This window comes from Colletotrichum gloeosporioides, assembly GCF_011800055.1.
Source record: "Colletotrichum gloeosporioides strain Lc1 chromosome Unknown consensus_57, whole genome shotgun sequence".
Classification (NCBI taxonomy): domain Eukaryota; kingdom Fungi; phylum Ascomycota; class Sordariomycetes; order Glomerellales; family Glomerellaceae; genus Colletotrichum; species Colletotrichum gloeosporioides.
In genome coordinates, this window is record NW_025544702.1 from 419,985 (window position 1) to 432,322 (window position 12,338).

The 12,338-nt window shown below is 54.0% G+C and overlaps 3 protein-coding genes across 3 annotated transcripts; all 3 read left to right on the forward strand.

Annotated features, from left to right (window-relative positions):
* Window positions 1–8,682: 8,682 nt before the first annotated feature.
* On the forward strand, window positions 8,683–9,241 carry GCG54_00009741 (uncharacterized protein; the record flags this gene model as incomplete). Its single annotated transcript, XM_045409680.1, has 2 exons — window positions 8,683–8,781; window positions 8,819–9,241. 2 exons carry the CDS (start codon window positions 8,683–8,685, stop codon window positions 9,239–9,241), a joined length of 522 nt encoding a protein of 173 aa, XP_045262204.1.
* A 29-nt stretch (window positions 9,242–9,270) lies between these two features.
* Window positions 9,271–10,097, forward strand: GCG54_00009742 (uncharacterized protein; the record flags this gene model as incomplete). Its single annotated transcript, XM_045409681.1, has 2 exons — window positions 9,271–9,989; window positions 10,010–10,097. The coding sequence occupies 2 exons, from the start codon at window positions 9,271–9,273 to the stop codon at window positions 10,095–10,097; spliced, it is 807 nt and encodes a 268-aa protein (XP_045262205.1).
* A 790-nt stretch (window positions 10,098–10,887) lies between these two features.
* Window positions 10,888–12,068, forward strand: GCG54_00009743 (uncharacterized protein; the record flags this gene model as incomplete). The annotated part of the gene is made up of 2 exons (XM_045409682.1): window positions 10,888–11,014; window positions 11,203–12,068. The coding sequence occupies 2 exons, from the start codon at window positions 10,888–10,890 to the stop codon at window positions 12,066–12,068; spliced, it is 993 nt and encodes a 330-aa protein (XP_045262206.1).
* Window positions 12,069–12,338: the final 270 nt, after the last annotated feature.

The following is a 12,338-nucleotide window of genomic DNA, read 5'->3' on the forward strand; positions in this document are numbered from 1 at the left end:
CATACGCAAAGAGGACTGACTGGGAGCCTTGCAAAGCGCCTAACGGTTGTCGAGATGCGAATCGTCGATGAAGCTTGACCCGAGTCGTCACCCTCACAGTCGCGAGGTTGAAATAGTGCCTGCCCAGCCGATACGTAGCCGACTAAATCGATTTGGCTGCGGTTCTGCGATCGCTGGGAACTTCTGTGCGATGTGTAATCAGAAGAGACAGTAAGGATCGGACAATTGATCTGGGATCTTGATGACAAGCGCCCTCCCCAGCGACCAGTCTGCATGCCGTTAGCACTGTCTGTCTGTCGGTGCGCGCACCGCAGTACTGCACTCACACAGGGTCCCGTTGTGTGCAGGTGTAGTGTTAGTCCATCGTGCCGTGCAGATAGAAGATCCGCTGCCTGCTGTTCCCGCAATATGGCCAATGCCGGTGTACGCTAGCCTTAACACCTTTGCAGGCAATTCAGCGAATTCTCTCTCGCTTCCGAGCTGGAAAAATTCCGCTGTATGAAGAAAAGTCCGCAGTTCGGACGTTTGCTTGCTCAGGTCTGGCCGCGCGAAGGCGTCGGTAAAGTCCGATGTTCAAGACGATAGTCGGGCATGGTCCGCAGAGAAAATACTGCGTATTGATATTAGGTAGTGAAGAAACCATACAACGCCCCTGGAACTTGCGCCGGGCCTGTCACCAATGGGAGCCTGACACTCCAAAAGCGGAACCCCAGACTGGCGCAGCTACAAGCTAGCTCCTGCAGCTGAGACGTGGAAGGCAAAGCAGAATGGTAGCGAAGGCCAAGCAGCTGGGGTGACTGCAGCTTTGCAAGGTTTCGGCCCATGTATAGATACATCGAAAGACGCAGCCATATTAATGCCACGGCCATCGGTGTAGACGACGATGAAGTCCTGCGGCGGCTAAGCGGTTCGAGGGTCTTGGGCTTCTCTTCGGTCTCTGGGCCACGGAATCGGGCGTGGCGTCGAAAGGCTTGTGTCCATCAAGAGCGAAAGAAGGCTAACAGCAGCCGGAACGCAGTGGGAATGCATGTTGGGTGCCTAGCCGTTTGTTTGGCGTACCGAAGAATTAGAGACGAGAGAAGGCCCGAAGTGCGGCTGGAAATATGGAAATGCGTTGAGCATCTCGTCCACTCCGTACGGATATACGGATAGCTGAATGCCTAAGACTTTGACCAGGCCCTCAAATCGCCTGTCTCTTTACGCCGTAGCCTGGATGCCAAGCGTTTCGCAACTCGTTGGTGGCTGGAATTCCTCGCGGTTGATACCAGAGGCGGCGAAGGAACACCGAGATGGTGATTAGACCAAAGACCCAGACTACCCCGGTGCCTAGCCACCCATTTTTGTGGTCGGGGTAGTTCGGGATGTGGACCAGACGATAGGCAACCTAGACGGAAGATCAGGTCCGAGATGCCGCGAAGCGGCTCCAGTACCCGAGTAGTTTTTCACAACCCGGGAAGGAAAAAAAAAAAAAAAAAAAAAAAAAAAANAACCCCGGAAAAAAAAAAAAAAAAAAAAAAAAAAAAAAAAGGTCATAATAGCGCAAGATGAAATGTTTGGAGCGTAAAGACGGCAGAAGTTCTGCCAGTGAGCGTCATACAAATCGAAGACGGGATTTTCTGTGTGTGGGTAGGGCTGAAAAACCTCCGTTCCAAGGGTTGCTTGACCGTGGACCTTGACCACTGTCATCGGTATCTGTATCTCCAGACTGGGGTGCTCGATGTCATCAGCTTCCGCGGCGCAAGGAGCTACCAAAAATGAGGTTGTAGAATCTTGCGCGAGCGTTGTAGGTGTGCGTATGGTTGTTTGGGGTTGGGTAAGAAGGGCACGCCCCATCGGCAAACGTCGGATGCCGGGTGGCTGGGGAAAGAAAAGCCCGCGTCGTTGCTAGGCGCGAGCCAAACCATCTCGTCGGGTTCGAGGGTGCATGTTTGTTTCTTTGTGAGTTTCTCCCTTCTCTCATGACGGCGGTAGAAGACGAATGGCAAAGCTTGGATCTGATTTGGATCGGCCTAGATCTGAAGTTTGCCAAGGGGCAGCCGCTGGTGCCGCCCTGTGGCGCATAAGATGGTTCAGCCCCCCCCGCATGCTCCTTCCTTCACAACCTACCTACTGCATAGGTATTACATTCAGGTAAGTGTATTTTTGAAGATTAGGTAATACGTGAAAATGGGTCCACACTGGGCCGTCTTTGTGACACTCACTACTAGGTGTGCACTCGGGCTTCGACGTTGACGTCTATTCGCACCGCAGTGCCATGCCTTTGGTCGAGAGGAAGGTGACACTGAGGCTGACAGACAAGGGAGGGTAGATTCCGCGCGGAGCCTGAAGGCGCCTGCCCGTAGGCTTGCAGCATGTTTTGAAGGGAAGGCCATGTAGCCGAACTTCCGCGGGAATATGTGGAATCCGATGCTGCCTCCGCGATAAACCGGTCCCGCTCCATGCCGTGCACCCTTCAAAAAGGCAACGTCAGTCAGTGTTGTTGGTTGGCAAGTGTGCTAGTACGTATGTATGCTCTGCTGTAGGGTACCTTGGTCCGAAGAATGAATGACCTTTGGCACGGAACGAACGCTCGCTCCCCGGAGAGGGTCCGCGCTAGACGACGGGTCCAAGGGCTGCTAAGCCACGTCGGGCGCCGCTATCCGCTTTAGGAAAATGCCTTCCATTGTAGCCCATCTACTCGGGGGACGAGGCGAGACGTCTAGCAGTCAGCTCATGTCACAGTGATACTCCAAGTCCAATACTTCAACTTCAAGTCAGCTGAAAAGCGAAACCAGGCTTTCATTACTCGGCAACTATTTCTGAACCGTGACGGAGCGGGCTCGAGCTCAAGCCCCAGCCCAGCCAGCAGGCTGCCGGATTGACACCGGTCTGTTTCGGTATCCGTACCGCCTGCAGCAACCCATGGCTTGGGTCCAGCATAGCACCCACCACCTCCTGCGGATCGGCTGCTTTACTGCTGACAGACAGACAGCTTGGACGAGGCACTTTTGTCGCGGTGGACAAGTTCAACTTTGACGCTCTCACCGAGGACCAGGGACTAGGGTTCGTCCAAGTTGACGACGTATCTCGCTCGAGCACGGGGGTTGGAATCAATCTGGAAACTATCCGTATGACTGCCGGCATGTCTGTGCTGATCGTAAATCGTCTATTTGATTCCTCATCGCGCCGAAAGTGTGTTGGTTTTGGCTCATGGTCAAGAACGGACTGACGTTGGGGCTCACGGGGATATGGGGGCTGAGACAAGCATCGGTGCCTCCTCAACGTGGGAGCGCAATCGCATCTCTCTGCCGCTTTCGAGTGCAACTGCTCGTTTACCTCGTAACAGCCGACCACTGTGCCAAATACTACGCAGTACGAATACCAATCAGCACCCACGCCAACGCTAGACAGCCAAGATCGGACCCGAGCAAGGCGGGACAGGGGGTTTGGAGTTCGAGCTGTCACACCGGCATGGTGTCAGGGAGGGATGGAGTGAGACAGACAAATACTGCGTACTACGCAGTAGATGGAAAGTTGGAAACTTGGCCGGTGTCAAGGTACCCATCACGCTGTCAGCACCTGAATTAATAGACTTTTATGTGAGGATGGGTTAGCACGCGAAATGGCAGGAATGCGAGGAGGAAACATGACGAGGAGAGACACACTGGCCGAAGCTGGCAGGTATAAGCGGCTTCAAAACGGAATTCCTCGCATCAACGAAGGGCGGAATTGGCACATCTGATGGTGCGATTCTGGCCGAAAATCACTCTACTCACTGCGCACTGCAATATTTGCTTCTGTCCTCCTTGGCTGGAAAAGCCAGGCGGATACTCACTGCTTAAAGTTTTACCTAACAGGACCCTTCAACTCAGGACGATTCGACCCGAGCAAGACATGAATGGCGGGTGCCGGTTGGCGCCCACTGTTCCGGGGTCGGTCTTGTGAGTCGAGGTCCCGCCTGGATCTGCACAGCACTGCTGCACGAACCCATTGCCCAGGGCACGCGAATGGCCTCTAATGGCAAGCACACTGCTGAGCAGGAGTGGGCACTCCGGTGAGTAACCTCTCAAGGTCTTCCCGAACGGTGCATGGTGCATCCGGGAGACGACACACAGTACCCATGGCTTCAACCGGCTCTCTCTTATCAGAAAGGCGCGGTTTCGCGACATCCTTCATTGGGTCTTTGATCCCTTGGGCCCTACAGTACTCTTAGTGGCAGACGAATGTCGTGCTTCTGTTGGCCGTTGCTCATTTTCATCGAGTGGTGTGCGCACGTATTCTCCTCCCCCCTCTGTCAGGGCTGGGAACTTTTAGCTCGCCCGCAGTGACCAGCCCTACCCAGCCAAGTCCCTAGGGCCAGGCCGAATCTTAGATCGGGTCTAGCATTTCAGATGAGATGGCCCCCTTGCCCGTGCCACATCTGTCCGATGGAAGTTTCTTTAGCCCGTTCCCAACGGCGAACAACCTACTATGCAGTACAGAAGCCATCTCTCTCCGCGGCTTCGGCACTCTGTGACAAGCCACGAGTTGTAGGTTGTGACAGGCCTTGCCTTGGCACTACTGGCCCTTCGGAGAAACCCATCATGGATGTTACAGCGCAGCAGAGATTGGTGGGGCCAGCCTGACCCCACGCCGGGGCCTCAGAGGACCAGAAACGACTGGAAACGTCTCCCCACAAAAGAGGAGGGCCGGGAAAAAAAGGAAGGTAGTAAGACAGAATCAGAGTGGTTGTGGCGCTCGAAACCCACCATTCCCCGAGTTGACAAGCGTTACTTAAGCAAAGGTAGGGGCAGCTTCAGCCGTGGCCTTGGCTCAAAGAGGACGGAGGGTTTCGACATCCCAGCTTCCCTTCCAAAAAGGGTTTGCAGACGGCGAAACAGGGACACTAAGTTTGGGGGCGTGACGGCCTGCCGGGTATTCGTTTGTTCAACTTCACCTGCCCATGCGTCCGAGGCAAGAGACCAGGTCAAGGTTAAGTAGGGGAGGCCCAGACAGACAAGGCACGCTCTTCCCGCAAGACAACTCGTGACGGGGCCACCTTAAGGCCCGAGCATGGCCACCTGTGGCACCACCTCACCTGGCTTGACTCTGGGGCCTCGATGAATACCGACCGACATGCTTCTTGGCTCCTCCCTGGCTCCGTACTGCGTAGAACTGGGACTTTGGGGGTGGGCGGGCGGCAGCTGGACCGCTGGGTCGAGTGTGCAGGTCGTGGAACCTCAGCGCCTCACGCATCAAGAGCGTCCCGGGAAACCTCAGGCCATCATCAGCTATACGTCGTTCCCTGCCGCAAAAAGGCAAGCAGTGTGACGTAGCCCTGCAAGTCTGTCTGCAAGACCCTGGCCGGTGACGTATGGAAAGAAGTTTCTGGCAGACCTCGTGCCAATTCGAAGGCATTCAGCTCTCTCACGATCAGGTTTAATATGTCCTGGGGGCGGACGAACAGCGTCTAGAAAGGGGTGTTTGGTGTGGTGTGCTCTTTTCCCCTCTTCATTATTATATCAGAACAGATCCCAGAGGCGATTTTCAAGACTTGCTAGCTTGACTGGTCGTCCTGCCCGGCTCGTCCGACGACCAACGATCATCGGCAAATTTCCCCCGTCCTCGAACCCCGACCGACCCAAGCATAAGCCGCGCATAAAAAAAGAACAGCAAACCCGGCACACAACTCATCCAACTCGCCCCATCGACTCAAGTAATGGCCTCTACGAATGCTGCCTGGGTCGGTGCTCGTGCGGGAGGGTAAAAAAAAATGAAAAAAAATAAAAAATGATTAGGGCGTCTCCCGGCCCGCCATCCACCTTTCTCTCGCTCTCGAGCGTCCCTACCTACCTTAATTACCTTACCTACATCTGCTACCTACTTATGGACCTAAGCTGACATCGGCACTCGTATGGCAATGTCACTGGCCGAGCTTGTGCTCGGTGTCGCTCTCCATCTACCGGTTCCTACTTCCTTAGGTTTCCCCCAATCTGCTCGCCCCCCAGCTTCATTTCACTTACTGAAGTCTGTGTCATAGGTGTCGCTGGCCTGTAGCGCAAGGGATAGATACCGCGTATATCTCTATCCCGTCCGGGAACTGGGGGTCCAACATGCCCGAGTGAAGTTTTTTAGGTACGAAGGGCTCGGCGTCCTCAAGACACGCCTCCGAAATGAATCGCAGGCTGTCTCGGTTCTCTTGGACTGCATATCACCCCCAAGAATGAAAATAACCGAGGACCTCCAGATCGACCCGTGTACTCGTAGGGGACACGTTCCTTATGGAGGGGTCATCCTGTTTTTCATACAGGGCTCTACCAAACAAGTCGATGAGGTGTTGCACCACCACTTTCGTTATTAAGCAAACTCCGGGCCAAGCCATTTTGTACTAGCGACCGACGACCGGGCATGCGTCATGAAAAGAATACCGACCGACCGACCTACCTTACAGGCGAACGCGCCAAAGGACTGGATCGCCGTCGGCCCTCACTTCTTCCAATCTGGTTCACTCACTGTTCAATACCTCGCATCATCCCGTGCCAGGGTATTATCAGCCAACGCAGGCAGGCTTCCACGCACCAACGCCGACGTACTGCAAAGGACGAGGAGTCGAAGCGGGAGCTAAACAGGAGGGGGGTGAGAGACAAACGAGGCGTGGAGTGGCTTCAGCCCGGCCACATTGAACTCACACATGTATCCATACTTGCTGCCCTTACCGACGCCGCTACTCATCGCTTTGTCGGGAGAGCCCCATGTCAGCCTTTGGCAGCGTCAAATCGTTGCAAGCCCAAATCTAGGTAAGTGTTTTTTTGGCTGCTTGACATGGTGTTGGACCTTTTTTTTTTTTTTTTTTTNTTTTTTTTTTTTTTTTTTCTTTCTCCCTCTCCCCTTCCCCCCTTTCCAACCTCGGCGATACTCGTTGTCGCATCGCAACGCCTCGCATCGCATCGCATCCCACCGCTTGGTGCGCCACGTATTTCCTGCACCATCCATCTCAGCTAGGTAGGTTGTTGTGACAGTGGCCTGCGAGACCTCTTTATTTTTATTCCTCAGTATGGTACAAGTCAGGACTCCGCAGGCATGATGTACCTAGAGGTAGGAACGACATGTTTCGAGCATGTACAATCAACTCCAGTCGTGTCGTGTACGGTCAGATGCCTCCGTTGAACCAAGGGGGGGGGAGAGGGGGAGAGGAAAAAAAAAAAAAAAAAAAAAAAAAAAAAAAAAAAAAAAAAAAAAAAAAAAAAAAAANAAAAAAAAAAAAAAAAAAAAAAAAAAAAAAAAAAAAAAAAAGGCCAGACCTAATCGCTGCGGACAACCCAATGTCGAGCGGTAAATACCACCCGGCGTCCACTCATCCCGCCTATTCCCTGTCACAATCACTAGTTGCGGGTTGTGATTTTTGGACTTTGCTGTTGAGGGTAAAAAAGTGTCATTCCTCCCACCGTTATTGGATACGTCTCATAGGCTTGCTTTGTCCTCTTGTTTCCATTCATATCGCTCGGTCAATGGGAGTTGTGTGCGCCCACTCGATTATCCTGCCCTGCCTGTGTTGAGCCTTCAATGGGTCATTCCACCGTCCCGCCTCTCCTGGGTCTCGCTCCGGAACTATCTCTCGGCGCGTGAGGTGTGTGTGTGTGTGTGTGTGTGCGTGTGTGTGTGCCATGTGTTCCGGCGCCATCCTCGTCGCCATCGTCGTTGTTGAAATTGCAGTTTTCGCCTCTTTCCGGGTTGCAGTAATTTTTTTTTTAAACTCTCGAGCTCTTCTCTTCGAGATCCTAGCGTTGCTTGAGAAACAAGACTTGCTACCACCGGCACCGTGGACCATCGGAGACGGCCTTGTGCCCCGGCCAGGACGGGACCCCCAGTCCATCAGTCAGAGACCAATTTGTTCCGCGTTGTCGCTGCCAGCCTTCCAGTCCTTTTTCCAGTCGGAAAAAAATCTCATACTCCGCCTGGCCTCTACCGGCGATATTCAGTAGTGGTCAAACAGCAACTTCAATTGCCTGCAGCCACCTCCGCCTCCGGTGCGCTCGCCAGGCCACCCCGCAGCGCCTACTATCACACGCCTCACCCTCGCCCCCCCGAAAATAGGAAGAGCGAGAGAGAGAGAGACGGGACAAAAAAAAAAAAAAAAAAAATATCAAAAGCACGCACGGAATGCACTCCGGGCAGCAGGGACCCCTCAACTCCGTCTCTGGCCGTGCCTTCTCCGTCTGTTGAAGGACGCTTCCGCTTCCGCCTCCCCTCCCTCTCTCCCTGCTCTCTTCATCCTGCTCCTCCACTTCCACGTCCCCATGTTGCCCAACGTGCCTGCTACGGCTTGCCACTTGACAACCCCAAGACTCAATTAGACCACATCCGCCATCTTTTCGAGCCATTCACGACACAGCTTCAACCTGCCACCCGTTTCCTCCTCTGTGCGACCGCGAAAGTTGCCCGCCAAGTGCCACCCTCGCCATCACTTCGCCCTCTCGGACCCGATCTCGCCGCCCCTAGGGTTAATCACCCCTTCGCAAGCACCTCGAGAGCTTGCCTGGTTCGACCTTGTTGTTGTTGTTGTTGTTGCTGTCTTGTTTTTGGCCTCCTCCGACCCTTGCACTGCCTGGAGTTGTTTTCTTTGGCATGCCATTTCCTCAACTCAACTCGCCCTAGGTTCTTCATGAATATCCAACACCCAAACCAAATCAAACCCCCTCCGATCCCGTCACTATTAGGTGTACCATGGACGACGAAGCAGCAGCGGGGCCTTCTAGCGAGATGTCGCGAGGAAGCTCTGCCGCGGCCGAGTTGAGAAGGGACCGAAACTCCGTCATGAAGGTGGTAAGTTCTACACCCCTTTTCGCTGCCTTTGCTGCAGATTTCGCATTGCGTCGACTTCCATGGCCCAAAGTTTTGCGGCTATGCTAACCATGTGGCGTTGCTCGCAATCTTGGCTGCCGATGGACGTTGGGTTTGGCAATCTCGATCTGTCGCCGTCCGACAGCTGTTCCTGTGCCAGCCAACAACTGTTTGGCCTTTCCTTGTCTACCAGAAGAAATCTGACATGATGACAGGCATGCAGTATTTGCCGGAGAAGAAAGCAGGCATGCGACGCGGAGAAACCCAAGTGCGGCTTCTGCAAGCAGCGAGGGTTCCAGTGCGACTATGCGGCGCCGCCCGTGACGAAGTGAGTTCCCTTCCCGCCTACCTCTCCTCTGACTCCGATAGCATCAATGACTGCATGTCTGTTCCCGGCAGTCCTCTCTCGATCCCTGCGAACTTCTTCACGGGGGTTATCTAGAGGGATCCTTGTCAGCGTTTATTAACAAGATGATGTGCAACAGGAAAGACAGAACTATGGAAGAAATCCGAGATTATCTAGCTCGTATCGAACCCAAAATCCACCACATTTATGAGAATAGCGGAGATATTTCTAGACTTTACCAGATTTTCGACCCTTTCGGCTACCAGTCACAAACCGCGACGGCGAGTTTGCAGATGCCCGTGCCACTCCAGACACAGCTGCAGTACGTGTCCGCCGTTCATCAAATGATGCGGTGGGATGCGGTGTGGGAGATGCTTCGAGCTGCTGAGCCCAAGATAGAGGGATTGGAGACCCTCCTGGAGCCAAACTTTCCCTCGATGCTAATGCAAAGCCAAGGACGCGATGGGAAACTGTCGCATGATGTTCTCAGACCGAATATTGCGGGCGGTGCGACCCTAAGTTATGCCGACAAAGAATGGCTGGAGCAAGGTTCGACGATATACTTCAGTACTTTCCACCTGATGCACCCTGTGTTAGACCAGGAGTACTTCATGAAGAGAACACTGCCATCTGCAATCAGCGGTAAAGTGCCGCAAGAAAGCGCAGAATGCGCTCTGGTGTTTCTGACGATTGCTCTGGCTCACATGGCTTCAACTGGGGGTGCCAGCTGGGAAATGGACAACCAGCCACCGGGCCTGCATTATTTCAACGAGGCGAGACGTCGCTTGGGATTCTTCATGGAAGAATCCACCATCGAAGCCGTACAGGTCTTCGTTTTAGCAGGGTAAGTTCTCGTAATCGAAGGATGGACTGCGCCGGACGTGGCGCCGGACTCCGGGCGGAGTCCGGATCCGTGTCGGCGCCGGATCCGGGGCCGGGGCCCGTCCCATAGGTGCCCGCATCGGGAGCCGCATCCGTGCTCTTCGGGTGTGATTCTTGGAAAAAGAAATTTTTGCTGACTCGAGCTTGGTGGCTCCCCCGACCAGATTGTACTATGAATGCTGTTCTCGACACATGGTAAGAGACGCCGCGAGGGGGGTTGTCGTGGGTATTTGGCTAAGATGGAGGCAGGAATTCCGGGCTATGTCCGTTCACGCGTCCTTGGCTTGCCACAAGATGATTACCGGGTGAGATTTATTTACCCCCATTATTGCCGCGGGTCATCCGGTGCGCTGTTTTTACTGGCCAATGTGCTGATGAGAGCCTGCAGCAGCTCTGGCCAGGACCGATCTCAGACGCAGGCAGATCTGATGCGGCGGCTTTTTTGGCATTGCTCCATCACAGAAACGTATGTGCCATCGCCCTTTTTCCCTGACGTTCAATTCATCGATCCATTAAAAAAAAAAAAAAAAAAAAAAAAAGTTGGACCACCAACCCAACGCCCCAAACTGGGACCCCTATCCCCATCGTCATCACCAACCCCATCTTCCATTTCACAGCACATTCCCGCAGCCTGACGATGATGATGATGATGCACCACGTCCGCATCGTCTGCGTTAATCGCACCCCCCTCCCACCTCCTCGTGGTGTTTGGCTGAATTATCGACGCCCGGCCTGTCCTGTCATCCCCTGTGTTTATCCATCCACGTCTGTCTGAGTTGTCTGACGAATAATTACTGAGCAGAGGACTCAACCTGGAGCTCGAGTTGCCAGTGACATCGCTCAGGACGATAGAATGCGAAATGTGGCCAGACATGTTCTCAGAGAGTCTGGTCCCCGATACAGGTTACGGCCTTTACGAGGAGCATTTTTACACGCAAATTAGCATGCAGAAGCTCGCACTCGACATACATCGCACATTGTCAACGGGTGAGTACTTCCCACCAGCGCCTCTGACTCTGACAACTCTCCTCCCACTTTCGCTCAGCGATGACGTCGTCATCATATGCCAGTTCTGAGTTGCAGCATCGCAAGTGCAGCAGGAAGCCTTCCCCATGACACCCATCATACGATGATCCGTTTGGGATGCTCCCCGCTAACGATCTCTCTTCACCCAGCCTCGACGCGGCCTGCCTCCACTCCAGGGCTGTTCACGCAGACGGCCAAGGAGAAGGCTTCTCATGAACTCCACGTTGCAGTTGACCAGCTGCAAAGTAGCCTCAACGAATGGCAATCGCAGTTGATGGAAGGGCTTCAGTGGAATGCTAACCAAATCACCACCCCTATCCCGTTCCCAGGGCAGTTTTCCGCGTCATACCCAGCGCCGTACCCTACCCCTGGCGAAGAACGCATGGAAGGGGTCATGTCTGCAATCGGCTCCGTGTATTTTCCCAGCAACCAGTTCATGGCGCAGCAGCAGATCGCAACGGGAGTTCTTCCGACACAGCCAGCGTCGCCCGATACCATACTCCAAGCTTTGCTGCGCACTCGTTCCAGTTACTTGCGTTGTCTGCTGTACCGCCCTTACATCTACCGGGTCGTGCACTCTGACAAGCTGTCTTCTCAAGACCTCGTCGGGGCCGAGGAATACCTTCGGCAGTGTGTTTGCTGGCCAATCATCATGAATCCGATTTGTCACAGCAAGCGCCTGATTCATGGTCTTTACTTCTGGTCGCACAACCTGATGGGGATTCTCATCATCTTACGCCTCGCCATCACGCACCCAAGGCTACAGGCGGTGTGTCTCAGTATCGGTAAGAAGGACAAGGAGGAGTTCAACAGACCCGGCGCGTGGAACGCGCAAGCGAGGCAGACCATCTTGCTATGTGTGGAATGGTTCAAGAGCCTCGTGGATAACGACGGCGATGCTAGGTGGTGTTGGTCCATCATCCAGGGCATATACCCAGAGCTGGCCCTCAGCCCGACGAACACGCGTTTTCTGCCAGAGTTTTACCCGACGGCGATGCCACCTCAGGAGGGTTGATGGCCCTTCTTCAACCAGTTCTTGGCTGTCAACGTGCGGCTGTGCGTTACGAGGAAGATGAGGAGAGCAGTGAGTGACAAAACAGACGGCTCTAGGACCTACGACAGATGTTTGAGGAACCAATGAGGTTAGAACGACGGGTCTACGTCTGCGAGCGGCTCGCAGGTATGGTTGATTTGACTGAACGGACAACGAAAAGATCGGAGGGAAAAGAAGAAGAGAGAAGTGGCGCTCACGAACAGAACACTTGGGTTGCGGTGGGGGCTTAGA